At 46.4% G+C, this 19,793-nt stretch overlaps 1 protein-coding gene across 2 annotated transcripts in view; it reads left to right on the forward strand.

The window, feature by feature from the left end:
* PSEN1 (presenilin 1) overlaps positions 1-19,793 on the forward strand; it is a 43,684-nt gene that overhangs the window by 13,685 nt on the left and 10,206 nt on the right. For both annotated transcript variants that reach the window (XM_048484078.1, XM_048484079.1), the window contains 5 exons: positions 1,282-1,349; positions 7,332-7,552; positions 10,156-10,254; positions 12,061-12,147; positions 13,441-13,608. In XM_048484078.1, coding sequence (XP_048340035.1) covers positions 1,282-1,349; positions 7,332-7,552; positions 10,156-10,254; positions 12,061-12,147; positions 13,441-13,608 — 643 coding nt within the window. The remainder of the gene's footprint in view (positions 1-1,281; positions 1,350-7,331; positions 7,553-10,155; positions 10,255-12,060; positions 12,148-13,440; positions 13,609-19,793) is intronic.

Below are 19,793 nucleotides of genomic sequence, written 5' to 3' on the forward strand. Positions count from 1 at the left end.
CCCCCCACACCTTTCCTCCTGGTCTTGTGTCGTAATGAAAGTCTGTGCTCCTGCTGGAACTAAAATACCTGATTTCTCAGTGTTTTGCAAATCTTGGTAGCAGAATTTTATTCAGATTTTATCAGGTAGAACTGAAGTCTGTAGCAACAAATCAATTATACTAGTCGCAATTGTCAAGTGAGACATGAGTCTTTTAATCAAAACTCTAGAGACCTGCCTTGACATGCCGTTATGAAGTATGTTGGGAAGAATGTTGGCCAATTCCTTTCTTTCATGTGAAGCATGTTGTGAAATGTACATCTAACAAAAGGCAAGTGATGGATAACAATTCAGTGTGTCAAGTGTTGGGGATACATAAAACCTGTTTGATAAGGGTTGTGTCTTTTCAGCTGAATGTTTTTTCAGCTGAATGTACAGTGCTCCATCAAAGCCTGTTGAAGTTCCATTTTCAATAAAGAAAGAAAGCAGAGCTAAAGTAGGCACAATAAATGACTTTGTTTCTAGTTTTTATCTTATAGTTTGAGTCCGTGCAAAAGGAGGTCATGTTTATTTACTAACAAACTAGGTTTACATTTGTACTGTGAATATTTGACTTTGGTCTGAAGACATGCAGCCATTTGCTTTCTTTCATTACATATTGATTGTCTGAGGTTTGCTTTCTTTTAAGGATGGTGAAGCTTTGACCTCTAGATAGAGGTAGAGTATCACTACTGCAGCAATACTGAGTGGCTTGGGAGCCATACATGGCTGTTCCCACACCACATGTCACTTCTCTGACCACTCAATGTGGCACTGCTGCCACATTTCAGGAAAGGGGGGCAAGGCCTGGTGGCGTCTACCTTGAAAAAGTTGCCAGCGGAGGGACAATTAAACTGCAAGCCTCCCTGAGATGCAGGCGTCACGTCAGAAATGAAAGTAAATGTGGCTCTTTTGGTTGGTGGTAATTGTGAATGTGGCTCTTGGCAAGCCACACAGTATGCAGGTGGCCAACATCTCTCCTGCCACATAGCATGCATGACCCTCTGCCCACCCTCAGAAATCACTTTTATATAGTATAAAGAGCTGTTTGAGGAGTGGGGAAAAGCTTGGAAAGGCCCTGTGCATGTGTGGCTTTCAGTTTCACATAGCTATTTATATTTTATAGAGAGAACAGTTTGCATGTTTACATAACTATAGATTTTTCATGTGAAATCCATATGTTTTCAAATAGTCACTTTTGAAATGTGATAATTTTAGTATCGATCTGAAAATGAAATCTTTATTGTTGGTTTTGTGTTTCAGGTGATCCACGGATGGCTCATCATTTCTTCTCTTTTTCTGCTATTCTTTTTCTCATTCATTTACTTAGGGTAAGTTTACCCAACAGAAGTATTTTTAGGACTGTCTCAATAAGTAATTGGATCGATCTGTCTGCACTGGGTTGTGAAGCCTGCATCCCTTCAAAAGGATAAATCTCAAAATGTGTCAGGAATAAAGAACACACATTTTGTCTATGCTTCTTGGAATTTGTTATACATGTGTTTTCCTGTAATGTTGCCTCACAAATCCATCTTATTCTGCCAGCCATTATCTGCAGTCTGTAAAAGGTCTGGGTTAACATTCTTTTGTGGGCAGCATATGGATCACTAGTTTTCACAATCTTTGTAGCTCTATATGCAAAAAAGTGTACTTCCATGGCAAGAGAAGTCTGAGAGATTGTGGCAGAATCGCTACAAATACTGCCAGGGTTTATGTGCTTAGTTTGTAAAGGCAGCTGACATGTTTGTGAACTCATACATAGCTATAAAAGAGAGCCAGGAGTGTGGCTGTTACGGTTTTGCATTGATGCTTAAAAATGTACATCATCATGGGTGGCACTGACTTTCAGGAAAATGAACTCATAAATATTCCATACATAAGTTTCACTTGCAGTGCCATCCCAAACGCAGCTATGCCTATCTTAGCCCACCGAAGTCAGTGCTTAGCGCTAGTCACTGTTGCATGTTGAATAATTTAAATGGCCTACCCCTCTACAAATTCTGGTTTAAAATAAACCTTTGAAAGTGGCTGTTGTAAGTGGGGTGTTGTGTGGTTTCCAGGCTGTATGGCCATGTTCTAATAGCATTTTCTGCTGACGTTTCGCCTGCATCTGTGGCTGTCATCTTCAGAGGATGTGATGGTAGTAGAGCAAGTGGAGTATATATACCTGGGGAAAGTCCAGGGTGGGAGAAAGAACCATTTGCCAGCAGGTGGACCTGGCATGCATCACCGAAACCTGACATACGCACCAGCTGTGAGAGAGCTGGGTGTGTTCTATATATTGACACTGCTTATTCAGGACTGACCGGGCTAGCCAGTGGCAGTGGCTCCCGGCTGTTGTCTGGATTATATTTGTCTGGTCTACATTTTTAGTTTCCATCCTGTAGCTCTCCTGACTTGCACCTAGGCGGCTGGCTCAGGTGGTGTGAGCCCTGGACCCACCGCCTGCATAATAGATATTCTACCACAGGAGAACCTTTTATCATCACCCCCACCGATCCCACTGGGAACCTAGATGACAACGATGCCCCCTTGAGGAACGGTCTCCCTTAATCTTCATCCAGCATCTTCAATTTGCATCCCTTTTCCTAACCCCGATTTGCCGTTGGTAACCTAGGGTTACCTAGATCATTTTGATAGATGGTATTATTATTGATAGATGTTAGTTGATTATAGATTGTATTTTAGTTGATAGCTGTGGAATTGTATTAGTATATATTGTGGGTAGCTACTGGAGTTGTATTAGAGCTAGTACTATAGCTAATTCAGCTTAAGGCTGGATTGATTAAGACTGGCTTAGATAGTTATACTAGGGATATCAGTCAGGTTTTTTAGGGGGAAGGGAGGCTGGTAGAGTCATGGGGGCACAAACTCCGGGGCTAGGGATCCCTGTGTTGATGGGACGGGGTAGATATTGCGGTAGGCGGTGGCCATATGATAGAAGACACACGAGAAACAATTATGCTCGTCTGCCTTCTGACCTCCGACCTATCCCGAGAAACGATGGTGGTTGGGATCAGGGATACTCTGCTTCGTCTTTGGTGTTAATTAATGCCAGGTCCATTAATAATAAGACCATGGTTCTCCGGGACTTTCTCGGAGCCCAGCAGGTGGACCTGGCATGCATCACCGAAACCTGGGTGCGCGAAGGTGAGACCGTCGCCTTAGGCGGTCAGCGCCCTCGGTTTCAGCAGGTCTTCACCGCATCACGAACCCAGGGCCGGGGGGGCGTGTAGCACTGTTCATCCGTGAATCTATTCCCTTCAGGGCAGCCCCCGTCCCAGAGGTCACCGGCATAGAGTGTGTCGGCCTGGAGTGGTTGGCCTCGGAGAGGTTGGCTGTTCTCCTGGTGTACCGGTCGCCTAGCGCACCGGGAGACAGCCTGCCGCAGCTGCTGGAGGTGGTGGCGGACTGGGCGTTGCGATTCCCCAGACTTATTGTCTTGGGGGACTTCAACGTCCATGCCGACGCTGCCTCATGTACGGCAGCCGCGGACCTAGTGTCATCCATGGCGACGCTGGGCCTCTCCCTGATAAATTCTGGCCCCACCCATGAGGCTGGGCACACGCTGGACTTGGTCTTTGGGTCGGGGATAAGTCTGGTCGTATCCTCTATTGATAGAGTGCCATGGTCCGACCATTTCGCCCTGAAGGTCCGGGTGGACTTGTCGCACCTCAACCTCGCTCAGGCGATCGGCTGATTTACGCCCCCACGGAGACTCATGGATCCACTTGGTTTCCTGAATGCTCTGCGGGACCCTGAACCCGCCGCACACTCGATGAGCAGGTGGAGGATTGGAATTCCGACTCTCCGATGCCATCGATGTTGTTGCCCCAGCGTCCTCTACGTCCCCGCCTCGGCGCCTCCGTGGTATACAGAGGAGCTGCGCCGCATGAAGCGGGGGCTTAGACGTCTAGAGCGAGTGTGGAGGAAATCTCGCGACGAAGCTGCGCGAACATCCTATAGGACGCTTATGAAAGCCTATGAGATGGCGACAAAGGAGGCGAAGAGGACTTTCTTCTCCTCCTCCCTCGCGTCTGCTAGCTCCCGCCCGGCACAATTATTTCGTATAATTCAGTCATTGACCTCCTTATCGGAGAGATCTTCAAACCCCCAATTGGATATCAGCTGTGAGGCATTTATGAGCTTTTTCGCAGACAAGATCGCCGCCCGCCACTCCACCTCCCATCCACGTTAGCTACAATTAGCGAACTGGAGACTCCCTTGCCGTCTTCGGGTCCTTGTCTGACCCAGTTTTCCCTGCTCTCTGAAGCCGCTGTCGACAGAGCCTTAGCTGCTGTTAGACCTACTACCTGTCCTCTGGATCCGTGCCCGTCCTGGCTTGTGAAAACTTGCCGGGCGGAGCTACGACCCCATCTGTTGAGTATCATCAATGGTTCTCTTGAGCAAGGAACCTTCCCGGATGGGTTGAAGGAGGCAGTGGTCCACCCACTCTTAAAAGACCATCGTTAGATCCAAGGGATCTGGCCAATTACCGCCCGTTTCAATCTTTCGCTTCTGGGAAGGTAATTGAGAGAGTGGTGCTGGAGCAGCTTCAAGGTTTTCTGGATGACGCATCGGCTTTTGACCCCTTCCAGTCCGGCTTCCGTGCTGGGCATGGGACGGAGACTGTTCTCGTCGCCGTCACAGATACACTCAGATTCAGCTTGACCCAAGGCGGATCGGCGCTGCTGGTGTTGTTAGATCTCACCGCAGCATTTGATGTGGTCGACCACGACCTTTTGGCCCACCGCCTGGCCGCCTCCGGAGTGCGGGGCACTGTCCTTCAGTGGATAACCTCGTTTCTCCGGGGCTGGAATCAGCAAGTGAGGTGCGGGGACCAGGCCTCCCGGAAGTGCCCGCTCCAATGCGGTGTACCCCAGGGGCATTACTGTCCCCGCTGTTATTTAACATCTACATGCGACCTCTTGCTCAGCTGGTACGGAGTTTTGGGCTGATTTGCCATCAGTCTGCAGCTGATGACACACAGCTCATTCTGTTGATGGAGGGAGCAGCCGCCGCCGCGGCTCTACAGCACTGTTTGGAGGCGGTCGCTGGTTGGTTGCGACAGAGCAGGTTAAAACTGAATCCATCGAAGGCGGAGATCCTCGGGCTCGGACGTGAGGGGGGGGAGGGACTTTCCAGCCGCCCGGTGTGGGAGGGGTCACATTGGCGCCGACCCTCCATCCGCAGCCTGGGGGTCCACCTGGATTTGTCTCTCTCAATGGAGACCCAGGTGGCCCATACAACCCGGGCTGCTTTTTTCCACCTTCGTCAGGCCCAGCGACTGGCCCCTTCCTCTCCAGACCAGATCTAGCCTGTGTGAGCCATGCAACGGTCATCTCCAGATTAGACTATTGTAACTCGCTTCTACGCGGGCCTTCCCTTGCGTTTGACCCGGCGATTAAAACTGGTTCACCATGCAGCAGCACGTCTGCTTACAGGCAGCGGCTTTCGAGAACACATTCAGCCTGTGCTGCGGCAGCTGCTTTGGCTTCCAGTAGAGTTCCGGATCATCTTCAAGGTGTTGGTGCTGACCTTTAAGGCCATTCGCGGCCTGGGGCCATCGTATCTTCGAGACCGCATCACCCCATACGTCCCTACGCGGCCTCTCCAATCGGCGGAGGCCAATCTACTGGTGGTCCCTGGCCCCTCGGCAATGCGGCTGGCCTCCACACGGGCCAGGACCTTTACAGCCCTGGCCCCGGCCCGGCGGAACAGCTCTTCCACCAGCTGTCCGGGCCCTGCGGGACCTTGGGGAGTTCCGCAGGGCCTGTAAGACGGAGCTGTTCACTGGCCTTTGGAGGAACCAGCCGCTAATAGTGCCCCTTCCTTGGCCCTTAACATCTGGGCCGCTAACCACCTAATGAGACTCGCCATGCCTCCCTTTACCGCGGGGAGGGAGGGACTTTATATTTTCGGAACGCTGGACGCCACCTACATCTTGAATTTAAATTTAAATCTGAACTTGAGTTTTATACTTGGTAATTATATTGGGAAATTTTATCGCTGCTTTTAAATGTTTATTTAATTATATTGCGTTTTAAATGTTGTACACCGCCCAGAGCCCTTCGGGGATAGGGCGGTATAAAAATCTAATAAATAAATAAATAAATAAATAAATAAATAAATAAATAAATAAATAAATACGCATACAATTATCAAGCTTGATTTGCATGTGTTGGGTGGGATCCACCTATTTACCATGTGAATAACCATGAAGATAGCATAATCAATTAGTGAGGGCATCAGCATTGTAGTAGCCTGGCCTTTGATCCCTTTGATTGCTTACTGCCTAGAGTGGTGGGTGGTGTTCTGGGTGGTGTTCACTAGTCATTTGATTGCTTACTGCCTGGAGACATCCTTTGTCTGGGTGGTGTTCATTAGTCACTGTCTTGAGCCTAGTGTTTTTCAGTACTGGTAGCCAAATTTTGTTCATTTTCATGGTTTCTTCCTTTCTGTTGAAATTGTTCATGTGCTTGTGGATTTCAATGACTTCTCTGTGTAGTCTGACATAGTGGTTGTCAAGAGTGGTCTAGAATTTCTGTGTTTTCAAATAATATTCTGTGCCCAGTTTGGTTTATCACTTGTCCTGCTATTGCTGATTTTTCCGGCTGAATTAGTCTGCAGTGCCTTTCATGTTTTTTTATTCGTGTCTGGGCGCTGCGTTTGGTGGTCCCTACATAGACTTGTTCACAGTTGCACGGTACGTGGTAGACTCCTGCGGAAGTTAGAGGATCCCTCTTAAGCTTTGCTGAACGCATTTGTTGAATTTTCTTAGTGGTCTGTAGATTGTTTCAAGGTTATGTTTCTTCATCAGTTTCCCTATACGATCAGTGATTCCCTTGATGTATGGTCAGAACACTTTTCCTTTGGATGGCTGTTTATCTTCTTTCCTGTGGTTTATTCTTGGTCTTGCAGCTCTTCTGATGTCTGTAGTCTGTGCCCATCTTGGTTTATCACGTGTTCGGCTATTGCTGATTTTTCTGGCTGCAAGTCTCTAGATTTAAGTATCCATGGATTTGATGTTCTGATTATATTTCCAGTTATGGAGATTAGTAAGGGGCAAAAGGAAAACAAAGGAATGTGTTACATGGAACTTTATTAGTAAATTACAGCATATAATGTCATGAAGCTTGAACCATTTATTCCTTCAAAACTGAACTTTTTATCTGTAAGTTGTAACATAGTTTGAAGACCAAGTGTTAATGTTGAGATAGGAATAACAAAGCAAAATTAATTGTTTATTTGTCCCATTCTCTTTCTTTGCTCTGATGCAGTAGTAATATTTCAACATTTTCTGTGTTTCACAGGGAGGTTTTTAAGACCTACAATGTTGCTATGGACTACATTACCCTCGCTCTAATGATCTGGAATTTTGGTGTGGTGGGAATGATCTGCATTCACTGGAAAGGTCCCCTTCGGCTCCAGCAAGCCTATCTCATTATGATAAGTGCTCTAATGGCTCTGGTCTTCATCAAATACCTCCCTGAATGGACTGCCTGGCTCATCTTGGCAGTAATTTCGGTGTACGGTAAGATCTTGGAGCCAAAAATTGTATTTAATACAATAGGGACTACTTATTCTACCTTTCCATTATGTTTTTTCAGATCTCAGGAAATTAAATTCATGAACAGAGCTGATTTACTAGTGTGGATTTGGAATTTTAGATATATTTAAATCTGTGTATAGTTTTTAGAATAACAGTAATTTATCCTCAGAGCATTGTTACTTGTATTTCCCTTTTTTTCTTTAAGGGGGCTTCCTTGCTGAAATAGATTATGTAGGGAAAACACGCCATTCCATGTATCCGACCTTCAAAAAAACTGGGAGGGGGCGGGGGGGGGAGGAAATAGAACTTGTTTTTGTTTTGGGTTTCTTGGAAGCTGCTACAGTCCATAAGCATTTCTTGAAAAGCATCATCTGGTCACGGTGATCCATGCTATGACACATCCAAGTTAGATTACAGGAATGCATTACTCTTCTGCTGGTCAGGATTACTTTCTTGACGACGTGCAGTCCCAGGCTGTGACATCGGAGGTCCATCGAAAATATGTGGACCAACTCTTATGAATAGCCAAGGCCCTAAAGAGCATGTATGTATGCCCCAACTCTAAATCTGTGGATCCAGTAATGAGCATGCTAGAGGACAAAGATACTTCCCAGATCAATTGCCCCAGTCAAAGGGATTCTACGCATTTCCACAGAGATCTGGGAGAGAGACTGGTTTTGGGGTCAGCCTTGATCAGATGCATTGAGAACCTTTACAAAATCAAAGAGATGGATGCGGACTATTTCTGCCACCACCCTGCCCCCAACTCTCTGGTGGTGAAAGTGGTGCCTGCAATGGTCAGGCACAGTGTCAGCTCTATTAGACAAGGAAGGGTGCAAGTGGAATGCCCTGGGGTGCAAAATCTATTCAGTGGCAGCTATAGGGCTCTGCACAGCTAATGCTGATTGGGTGCTACCAGTTATCTGTGGGAGAGGCTTGGTCCCATAATTGCTTTTCTTCTGGAAGCAAAAAAGGTCTGTGTTTGTGCAAGCCAAAGGACTAAAATTGGCAAAAAAAACCCAAAACACCCCAAATGAATGCTGCAAAGGATTCTGCCGACAGCCGTTGCAGGGTTGTGGTCTCCAGCATTGTCTTGAGGTGCCATCCATGGCTTCATGCCTTCACCCTGACTCTTTATATTAAAGTTCAGGTGGAGGACTTCCCCTTTGACTGCAAAAAGTTCTTCAATGAGGAAACTGACGGTATTTTACATGGGCTTCATAAAGACAAGCTAACCATAAAATCCCTCTGTATTAATCAGTCTTCATCATCTAGAGATCCTTCATATTGGCAGAGATACTTTTCAGCCCAGTAGGCTGTTTGAATATGGTCATACCAGTCTTACAATCAGCAGTCTAATCAGTATAAACTGGGCTCCGTTCAGCAGAATAAGGGCAGGTACCAGCCCAGAGGGAGGGAGGAGAAAGGCAGTAGCTCCCCTGAGAGACCTGTCTCTGCTTCCAAAAAGCAGAATGCTTGACTGGCTGTTCCTGCTGTTTCTCCTATAGTACAATTTGGCAATAGTTTAGCTCTGTTTTAATCTGTTCTGATTCCTGAGTTCTTCTGTTAATAAAGTGTGGTTATTTCTTGGAGCTTGTCTCTATGCCTCTGTTGTCAACTAGAGTTCACTCTATTTCTTGGCCTTCTCCAGCATTGTCCACAAAAGTAGGTACCATGTAAGCCACAGCAGCTATCCAAGAAGTAGATCAATCTTCCCTGGAGGAAGGTTTCTACTTATGTTACTTCCCTGTCCAGAAGAAGGATGGGGGCCAGCATCCTATTTTGGACCTCCGGGACCTTAACAAATTTATGATTGTTAAGAAGTTCGGTATGCTGTCAGTGCCTGGAACTATGTCCTTCCTCAACAAAGGGGACTGGTTCGCTGTGGTGGACCTCAAGTATGCTTATTTGCATGTGGCTATCCAAGGGAATTGCTGCAAATGCTTAAGATTTGCAGTGGTGATACGGTCTATGAGTTCAGCATTCTACCCTTTGGGTTGCCCTTTGTGCCTCAGTATTTACTAAGATGATGGAGGTGATGGTAGAGCACCTGTCCTTGCACGGCTGCACTCTTTTATTTTATTTGGAGAACTGGCTCTTTATGGCACAGTCAGTGGAGAACCTTGAGCTAGGCTAACCTTGGATTTAGAGGTCTTTCAGGGTTTGGATCTTATACTCTGTCAAGTCATGTCTCAAATCTTATCACCAGCTCAAATTCATTGCTACCACATTAGATTCTAAGACTGACCTTGCCGTCCTCCCTTTGAAGAAGATTAAAACCATTCAGAGCTTGATGACTTGGTTTCTCTGCAAGAGATATCAGCAAACAATTACCATTCAGAAGTTGTTGGGCCTTCATCTTAGAATGTCGCCCCTTCAAAATTGGTTCATTAGGCCCTTCAAGATAAATGTCGACCTTCAGTGGTGCAGGTTGTCCATTCCTAGGTATGTCTTCAAATCCCTCGGGGTGGTAGGCAGACCACAAAATGTTATATAAGAGCTTTAAAATATTTTAAAGAAACCATATTGTCAATGTTTGGGGTCTTAATCTTTCTCTTCACTACATCACAATGTCTGTCTTCCAGATCTGATTGCTGTCTTGAGTCCTAAAGGACCACTACGTATGCTGGTTGAAACAGCTCAGGAAAGAAATGAAACACTGTTCCCAGCACTAATTTACTCATGTAAGTATTACAGACATTCGTAATCTGATATTTGTTTTTAATCTGAAAGAGAATTTTCCTATACCACCTGATTTTTTTTACTGAAGTACAGGAGGCTAGTTGAGCAGCTGTGGGTCATGTTTTCATTTCCTTTGGCTTCCGCTCTTTGTTTATTGTGGGCTGAAAAGTTTGAACTATGTTTTGTATAAAATGTCCTAAGATAAAGAGAACATTTTGTGTTTTTAAGACTATTTCATGTAATGTTAAGTGAAAGTGAACGACAGAAACTGTGTAGTTATAGTTCAATTAAAGCAGTAGATCAATTACAACAACATATCACTTTGGGTTGGATCTAAACTCTTTTAAATCCAGATTATGTACCTGACCTGGATTGCTTCTGCCTAGCCTGATCTTGTCAGATCTCATGTCTCGAATAGAAGCTAAATAGGGTCGGCACTGGTAAGTTTTTGGATGGGTAGCCTCTAAAGAATACTAGAGTCATGATGCAGATACAGGCAGTGGCAAACCACCTCCAAATGCCTGCCTTGAAATTCCTATATGGTTGCCATTAATGAGCTGTGACTTAGTGGCACAAAAAATTTGAGTACTTTAACAAATTGTTGCTTGTTCTTTCCTACAAATTAGTACTCAAGAAACCAACTACCATATATACTCGCGTATAAGTAGACTTATATGCGGGTCATACTCTGGAAATATGGTAATTCTATTCCATTGTTTTCTATGGCTTAAGCTCTGTTTGTGTAACCCAGGGTCTATTAGGGGGAGCTAAAGAGCTCAGATTTTCCATATAAGGAAGAAGGCTCCATTTTCTCTAAGGAAGAATAGGGTTCATAACTGCTAACAGGCATCAACTTCACAGAGTTCAGTTGTTATGAACTGTATTTACATATTTCAGGTATGAGAATGTTTGTATTAATTGTTGAGAAGGGGATATTGTGTTTATATTGATTGACTATTAGTTTGTATTTTGGTTTTGGACACAGCCAGAGAGAACCACAGGACTGAGACCCTGCTGGTCTGTTTTGCATAACAGGCCAGAACTATTGTTGTTTCTGTATTGGTTTGCCGTTTTTCATTGTTATACTGCACACTACTGTTTATGAAACAGAAAACAGATTTATAGTTTCTTTTGTTGTAAGTCTGGTTAATGTCAAGGGTCACAAGGTGGGATCACACTGACAAAGCCTTGAACTCCTATAACATGTCTGATAGTATCCCTCTTAAAATCTGAGTTGGGTTACATTTGGACATACAGATGAGGAGGAGGAATTCAGTTTTGAAGGATTTTAACTCTTGGGTTTTAGCTTGGCTGCAGATTGAGTTAAGGTTTTTGTACTTTTGAAGTTACTGTTGATACCTCTTTTCCACTTACAGAGCTAGTTTACTGTTTTTCTTTGAAATAAATATTCAAAACCATTTAACCTACTGATGCCTCAATTAATGTAATTTTATTGGTATTTATTTTTGAAATTTACCAGAAGCTGCTGCATTTCCCACCCTCAACTTATACGCGGGTTGACTTATATGCGAGTATATACGGTAGTTTGTTACATCAGGACATCTTAAACTCCAAGTTCTTTCAAACTAGGAAGTTGTCAATGTTTGCTTCACAAATTTCCTGGCTCATTTGTCATTGCAAAGTGGTATTTGTTCATAATATCTAAATGCAGCCTGTGTTGTAGCACAATAAACTTTGCAACAAATCCTACAATGCTGCTATTGTGTAATCAATATGTGGCAGAAAAACAACATTAATTTTATTTTTAACAATGCCATAATTAACCAGGATATGAACTTCTCCCTCAGCAACAATGATTTGGCTGGTGAACATGGCTGAGGAAGACCCGGAAGCACAAAAGAGAGCTCCCAAAAGATCCACATATGATAAAAAAGGTATGGCTTTACTTCATGTCTTTTTTCCCAACTGGCTTTGCAAGGATTATGTCAGTGTTTTCCAGGTTATATTTTTTATATTTATTTAAAACATACTCAACACTCCTAATGTTGCTACAGCTTTTAACAGAACCAGTCAATAAAAATAATAAAACACATGAATAGTAAATACAATAAAATCTATCCTAATGAGGGTGTTGTACCATACATATTGCAATGCACTCTACATAGGTCTCCCACTGAAATCAACTTAGAGCAGAATGCTGCAGCTCAGTTATTATCAGGAACTTGGCAGAGCATACATATTACTCCCACTGGCTGCCCATCAGTTACTGGGCTCAGTTCAAGATATTGGTGATCACATGTAAAGCCCTTCATGGCCTTGCTCCCTGATATCTGCAGGACCATGGCTCTTCCTATGCTTTGCCAGCAGGGCCTTTTTCAGGCACCACCATGCAAATGGACAAAATCAGCTGCCTGTGAATACACATTCTTTCATGGGCCCCACCATATGGAATGGCCTGCTTGATGAGGTCTGGAAAGTTCCTACTGTCCATGCTTTCTTCAAACTATGCAAAACTGAATTATTCAGGAAGGCTTTTTTACCCAGGCAATTGGGGTTGTATTGTAATACAATGGTTCAGAAAGATGCCTGGTAAAGTGACAGGCTATACTATTGTGTAGTGTCTATAGCTGTAAGTATGTGTAATTTTTTTCCATTTATTGTGTCATATTTAAATACTTGATTTTTGCATTGTTTCAGCTCTGTCATATTTCTTCTTGTCAAATTTCTACAATTCAAACACTGTTGCATTGTTTTTTGTCTGTCCCAACCTGTTAATCTTGTTGACATGCACTATGTAATTCATCCTGAGCAAGATTGGTGGACTATAAATAACATGAATATATGAAAAAATAAATAAGGTCCAGCAGCACGCCCAAATTATGCATTCATTCTTTTAGGCAAAGTGCAGTGTTCCATCCAGAACAGGAGATATCTTAATTCCTCAGTCAAACCTTTCTCCCACCAGTGACACCTTCGTTTTGTCAGGATTAAGTTTTAATTTGCTGGCTTTATTTGATCCCCAAAATGCCTCCAGGCATATATATAGCTGAGTACTGTCCCAGAACATCCTGTTTTTCAAGACAATTTTTGGTGACACCTGGGGTACTAGAAAACAGTTATTTGTTTTTACCTATCTTTTGGTCATTCAATCTTGATGATATGGTTATTGCATGATAGATCTTATGTCAGAAAGTTAAGAACTATTTATCTTTATTTTTCAATCACAGGAAATCAGACCCAGAGGGGAAATACAGAAGCTGATGATGGAGGATTCAGTCAAGAATGGGAGCAACAAAGAGATAACAGAATAGGGCCACTAGATTCAACCCCTGAAACACGAGCAGCTGTTCAGGCTCTCCCCAGTAATTCCCTAGCAAGTGAAGATCCAGAGGAGAGTAAGTAGGATTTCCAGACAAACATGGATTAACTTACTGGCCAAACATGGATATACTTTCTGTGTATAGGGCTTGTTGTACTTGCCTGGCATTGCAAAGAAAGCAGCTGTTGCTGAGCCAATTGATCTGCACAGGAAAAGAGAGATGCATTCTAATTTCTTAAACTCAGAATCTGAAGAATGATGGTACACGGAGAATTTATGAACCACTAAAATCCATTTGCTTTGCACTATTTAAATGGGTTTGTAAACCTTTGTAGTTGAGAGATGGGATATCATATATATCTCGTGTGAGAAACTGCATTGATGGCCTCTGAAATGATCACTTTGGGAGCTGCTGTCCACAGGAGGGGGAGAGTATTTTCATGGGCTGGAGGTGCATTTCTTTTGGCTTCTGAATATCACCCACTAAAGAGTCTTAAACTATGAATGAGGGGATGGGATTGACAGCACCCCTAGCTGCTGCCTTCTCCTGCTCTCCTGGGAACCCTGAACTGCAGAGACTGGTAGTTCTCATCTAGGGATGGTTGGAATTTTATGTCCTCAACTGGCCTCATTCCTAGATAGAGCTGCCTCTTGGTATCACTTCCCCTCCCTGGTGTGAGGCAGCCACCAGCATTTCTCTGTTGGCATCTTTCTACATTAATGTTTTTCCTTCTGTGGGCCACAATGGTCACAGGTGTGGACCACCATCCAACATTGCTCCCTGTATCACTACATCCACAGGGCTTTTTCCCATCTGAAGCTGGCTTACCACTTTCATACCTGTTGGGACTCTGGAGTCCAGACTTCTTGTCATTCTGCTTCAGATACTTTTCAGAAGTCCTTCTCGGTAGCAGAGGGTGAAATGTAGAAGCTTTGGCCATTACTGAGTCATAACCAAGGTTAGCAGGAAATGATAGTATTTATAGGTACTGGTTCATATTCTCTGTGCATTCCCACACGGTAATACTGGATTTTCACAGTCTGAGAAGTTATGTGCTTTCCTGGAAATCTCTTAATCAGGATGAATTTGGAAAACTATGCCACTGTCATCACAGGATTCTTGCAGCAAATCACAAGTCCTGTGGTTGCAGCAAAGTGAGCTTTAGAGTTACCCAGGAACTATTACCAGTGCAGAATATTTTGTACTTTGGTTTTTGTAAGGACTTAGAATATTACTTGGTTAATTGCTGTGAGAAGGCAGCCATGGCAAACCATCTCTGAAAGTCTCTTGCTTTGAAAACCCCACAAAGTCACAATAAGTCAGCTGTGACGACAGCAAAAAATTACTCTGATATCCCAAAATGATGTATGTTTTATGTGTCTTTATTATTATTTTGGTATCCAAAATGTCATTTTCTGGTGGATTTGTAGGCAGACCCCGAAGAGGAGCTTGTGCGCATTGGGACACAAACCCACAGTAGCTAGGGGCATGTGGTGCATATTTAGAGAAGCAAGTAGACTGTGTATTACATTCTATAATATATATAGGCAAAAACCATATGACAGTCTGCGTGCTAAATGGGACTTGGTTTTGTTTCCTGAACCACAATCCCCCCATATCGGAGACTGCTATTAAAATGAGTGCTACTTTCCAAAGCAGTGTGTGGTATGGTATATGAATCTGCTGTAGAGAGTCGGGATCAGAAGTCCCACTGCTTACACCAGTGCTATACACAGACTTGCACACTACCCAGCTGAAAGGTACACAGGATAAGGGATCATTCCCCCATGGTGTGACCGGGAGTATTTGTATGTGATGAGCTTGTTTTCACCACAGATATGGATGCAGGTAAGGTGCATCAGGAAACACCTGGATATTTGACTAGGAAAGAGCTCTTGCATAGAGCAGTATTGGGCTGCAGGTGTCATTATCTCCCATATGGCAACAGTGGTGCTTGAGGATGAGAACTGTGCTGGGTTTGGGGATAAGGTATGTTTATTTATATCCTGCCTTTCAGCCTTTACAACTAACTATTTAGGTACCTAACAATTTTAAAGATATGTGATAAAATTACATTATAAAACCCTTGTAATAAAACATTAAAAACATACATTATTAAAACAACTTTTAAAGGAGCTAAAATACAGAGTTAAAATACTTATAAAACATAATAACCTTGGTTAGAAAGAATGTCAGAACCCGGAAACCACACAGCCCGGAAACCACACAACCACACAGCCCAGAAACCACACAGCACCCAAATGTCAGAACCATCCTTGTAACTTAGAAGACTAAAAGAACAGCAAGGTGATGCTTGGATCCTTCTATTAATTGAATACTACTCTTCTAAAATATCTGCCAAGGCAATAGTTGTGAAAACAAGTCTGATAGTTTATACAATAAAACCATAAACATAACTTTAATCATGAAGTTGTACCATAATTAGATAAGTGTGCTTTAAAAATAATTATTCTCCTGGAGGCGACTTAGGGCATCTTGGCCGGGTGATTCCCTTCCTTTGTCTAGAGAGGCAGGATGTTGATTTTTTCCACTTCCTGTGACGTCCCTGGCCTCCATCTTGGTTCCCCAGAAGTTCTCCTGCCTTCGCAGAGAGTGCAGGTCTTTCACTGGCTTGCAGCCAGTTTAGGTTTTTTCCTTTAAATTTAGCCTTTTTTAAATAGTTTAGAAGCTAGGCAGCAAGGGGCTGGGTGCAGCGGGATCGCTTTAAGCTCAGCTGCACCGGATTGCAAGGGATTCTCCAGCCAACGCGGAGTCTCTCCTTGCTTTTTCTCTCAGCCCATCCGGCGGCCACAGATGGCTCACCGGTCTTTTTCACCCCCGCCCGACTTCCACAAGTCGGCGGCGGAGGGGACGAGGGCGGCCATCCGCAAAGGGAGTCAGGCCGCCCAGAAGAACTCCGAAGCCAGCAAGAGCTCCGGAGCTGCAGCGCGGAAGACGGCAGCCCCCGCAGCAGCCGCGACGGCGGCGGCGGGAGGGATCGACGGGTCCCGGCAGCAGAAGAAGTCGCGCCGGGACGAGATGCCGGGGGGATCGCCCCACAGGAGCGCCAGTGACCCATGTAGGGCCGCAGCGGGCGTTGCTCCTGCACCGCGGCCGTGTGATGGCTCCCCGGCGCCAGGCAACCAGCCGCGCCGTGATTCCGGCCCATGCAGGGCCGACGAGGGAGCAGAGCGGCGGGAATCCTCCTCCGGAGAGGCATCGCCCACCGGAGACGAGGCAGACGGCCAGAACAACACGTCTGAAACCAGGCAAGACCGGGAAAGGGGGGCGGGACGCGCCAGCCGCAGCCCAGGCCCTTCGGAGGGCAGAGCTACCTCCCGGGAGGGCAGAGCAACCTCCCATCGGGAGGACAGGTCAACCTCCCCCCCCCCTTGCCTGCGAACATGGCGGTTTCTGGCTCCTGGAGAGACGCCTCTCCACGGGAACTCATGGGCTTCTTTAGAGAGGCCATGAGGGAAGAGATTACAAGGTTCCATAACGGCGGGGAAAGCCACAACCAAAGAGCAGGAGCCAGATCCCCCTTGCCCCCAGAGCCCAGACGGAGGCACCGGTCCCCATCCCGGTCCCTCAGCCCCGTGGCAGAGAGGAACCCCCTGACCATCCCGGGGGACACCTCTGAGGAATACAGCGAGGGGGAAATCGGGGACCAGTCGGATCATTTCTCTGATTCCGAGGAGACCCCCATAGAGTCCAGTGAGTGCTTTATGAGGTTTTTCAAACAAGAACACCTCTCTGCACTAATGGCCAAGACTATCTCTGCCCTGGAACTGCAAGATGCAGTGGACGCAGAGGACCCGTCAGCCCCAGCCCCGACCACCACCAAACCCATCAAGGGATGCCCCAGGGGGAAACAGGACATCTTCCCAAGGCAGGAAAAACCTCAGGAGGTTTTCCCACTTCCAGAGTATTTTGAAAGGAGGATCCGCAGGGAATGGTCGGATCTAGGCTCCAATAGGGGCTCCCCGTCCAGTTTCAAGAAACTGTACGCAGTCCCTGAGTACGTCCATCACATGCTGCAGACACCGATGGTGGATGCCCCGGTTGCTACTCTCCAGTCAGGGGGGCTGGTGACAAAGGACGGGGAGGGGTCCCTGAAGGATCCCACGGACCGCCGCATAGACGTCTTCCTGAGAAAGACGCACGAGAAATTAGCCCAGGCCACCAAGATCTTGGCACCATCAGCAACTGTTGCTCGTGCCTCCATCCTGTGGCTAAGAAGGCTCCTGGACATGATCCCTCCGGAGGATCAGAGGATCAGGGAGGGCATTGAGAGGGTCCTCTTTGCTACATCTTACCTAGCCGACTCCACCTTTGACGCCATGATGATGGTGACCCGTGGCTCAGCACTGGCATCGGTGGCCCGCAGACACACGTGGCTGCGCTCCTGGGCTGCCGACTTTCACTCTAAACAGGTGGTGGCCACCTACGACTTCCACGGAAACAGACTTTTTGGACGGGAGCTGGACAACGTCCTAGTTGAAGCAAAGGACAACAAGAACAGGAAGACCCTACCTAGATACATCAGAGGGGACACGTCTTCCTCCTCCTACAGATCGCACACCAACTTCAGAACCCAACGGACCTTGCCTCGGGCCCCTAGAGATGGACGGAGGACATATCATCAACACCAGTCCTTTCGGAAACAGGGCAACTTCGGCAACAACAACAACAACGCGGCAAATTCCTTTCGTCCCAATTTCCGCCCCGGAGGCAAGACTGGCCAGCCCTTTCGCCCAGGTGGCCAGAATCGCAGCTGACCACCCGAACATTCCGGTCGGCGGACGCCTGTCCCACTTTCAAGACGCATGGACGGGCGACCACGTAGACCGATGGACAAGGGAGGTGATCGAGACGGGTTACCTCCTGGAGCTGGCAAAAACACCAAAGCCACGCTTCCGCACCTTCCAACGCCACTCCAGACTGGACAAACTCCAAAGGACAGAACAAGCCATCCAACACCTTCTGGAGATCAGAGCCATAGAGCCAGTGCCATCTATGGAGAGATTCTTAGGAGTCTACTCCCACTTCTTCACCGCCAAAGAAAACGGGAGTGGCGCTGCCATCTTGAACCTCAAATACATCAACAAGCACATACAGGCCAGGTTCAGGATGGAAACTCTTCGATCCATCACGGAGAACCTTCAACCCGGGATCAGCTGACGTCAAGTAGATCCTCACAGAGGCTTACCGCACATTCTTATCAACCTGCTGCACCGGCCACGGTTCACAGCTGGGGAGCACACTACCAATACAGAGCTCTCCCGCTTAGCAACGGCCCCGCTAGTGTTCTCCAAGGTCCTCGCTTCCATCATGGAGTGCCTCAGACAGGAGGGAATACACGCTCCATCCCTACCTCGACGACATCTTGATTCGGGTCGAGTTCAGAAATAATGGCCCGGCGCGGAGGTCGACAGAGTCCAGGGAAGTCCTGACCAAACACGGCTTCCTCATAAACCTGGCCAAAGCTCTCACCCCATCACAGCGGATGGAACACCTGGGGCGGTGATAGACACGCCCGGAGCCCTCTTCATGCCTCAAGCTTAAGATCAGCAAAATACAGCGGCTGACCAGAGCCTCCTCATGAAGACAGCAGGGCCTCCCTACTCCAGCTAGCCAGCTTGATGGGACTGTTCATTTCCACAGTAGACCTGGTGCAATGGGGCAGAATGCATGCGGTGACCGCTGCAGAGGTTCCTGCGACCACACCAGCTGCTGATCATGGCAAAGACAAACAAAACTCTACCCCTGACCCAATCACTCAAAGACAGCCTCACATGGTGGACTCAATCATCCAACTCTGGGCAAGATCTACCTGCCCCAGGACGGGGTACAGCTCTTCACGGGATGCCAGCCTCATGGATGGGGGCCTACAGCCAAGGCAAATGTGCACAAGGTCAGTGGTCGCACTAATGGACAACTGCCCATCAACATCTTAGAGACCAGGGCAATTTGCCTGGCCCTGGAATCACTTCCAGGAGGAGCTGCTGAACAAACACGTCCTGGTGAGGGACGGACATAATATCACCAGCAAAGGCATACATCAACAATCAAGGGAGGGTCCAGATCCTCAGCACTGCACCGAGAGGCGCAGCAGAGTACTGGCCTGGGCGGAGGCCCACCTACACTCCTTTGACAGCGGAACACATCCAAGGCAGCCTCAACACGGCGGCAGATTGGCTCAGTCGACAACAGATCTCGAGGCAGAGTGGAAACTCAACACTCAGATCTTCAAACAGATC

Source organism: Sphaerodactylus townsendi, linkage group LG02, assembly GCF_021028975.2.
Source record: "Sphaerodactylus townsendi isolate TG3544 linkage group LG02, MPM_Stown_v2.3, whole genome shotgun sequence".
Classification (NCBI taxonomy): Eukaryota; Metazoa; Chordata; class Lepidosauria; order Squamata; family Sphaerodactylidae; genus Sphaerodactylus; species Sphaerodactylus townsendi.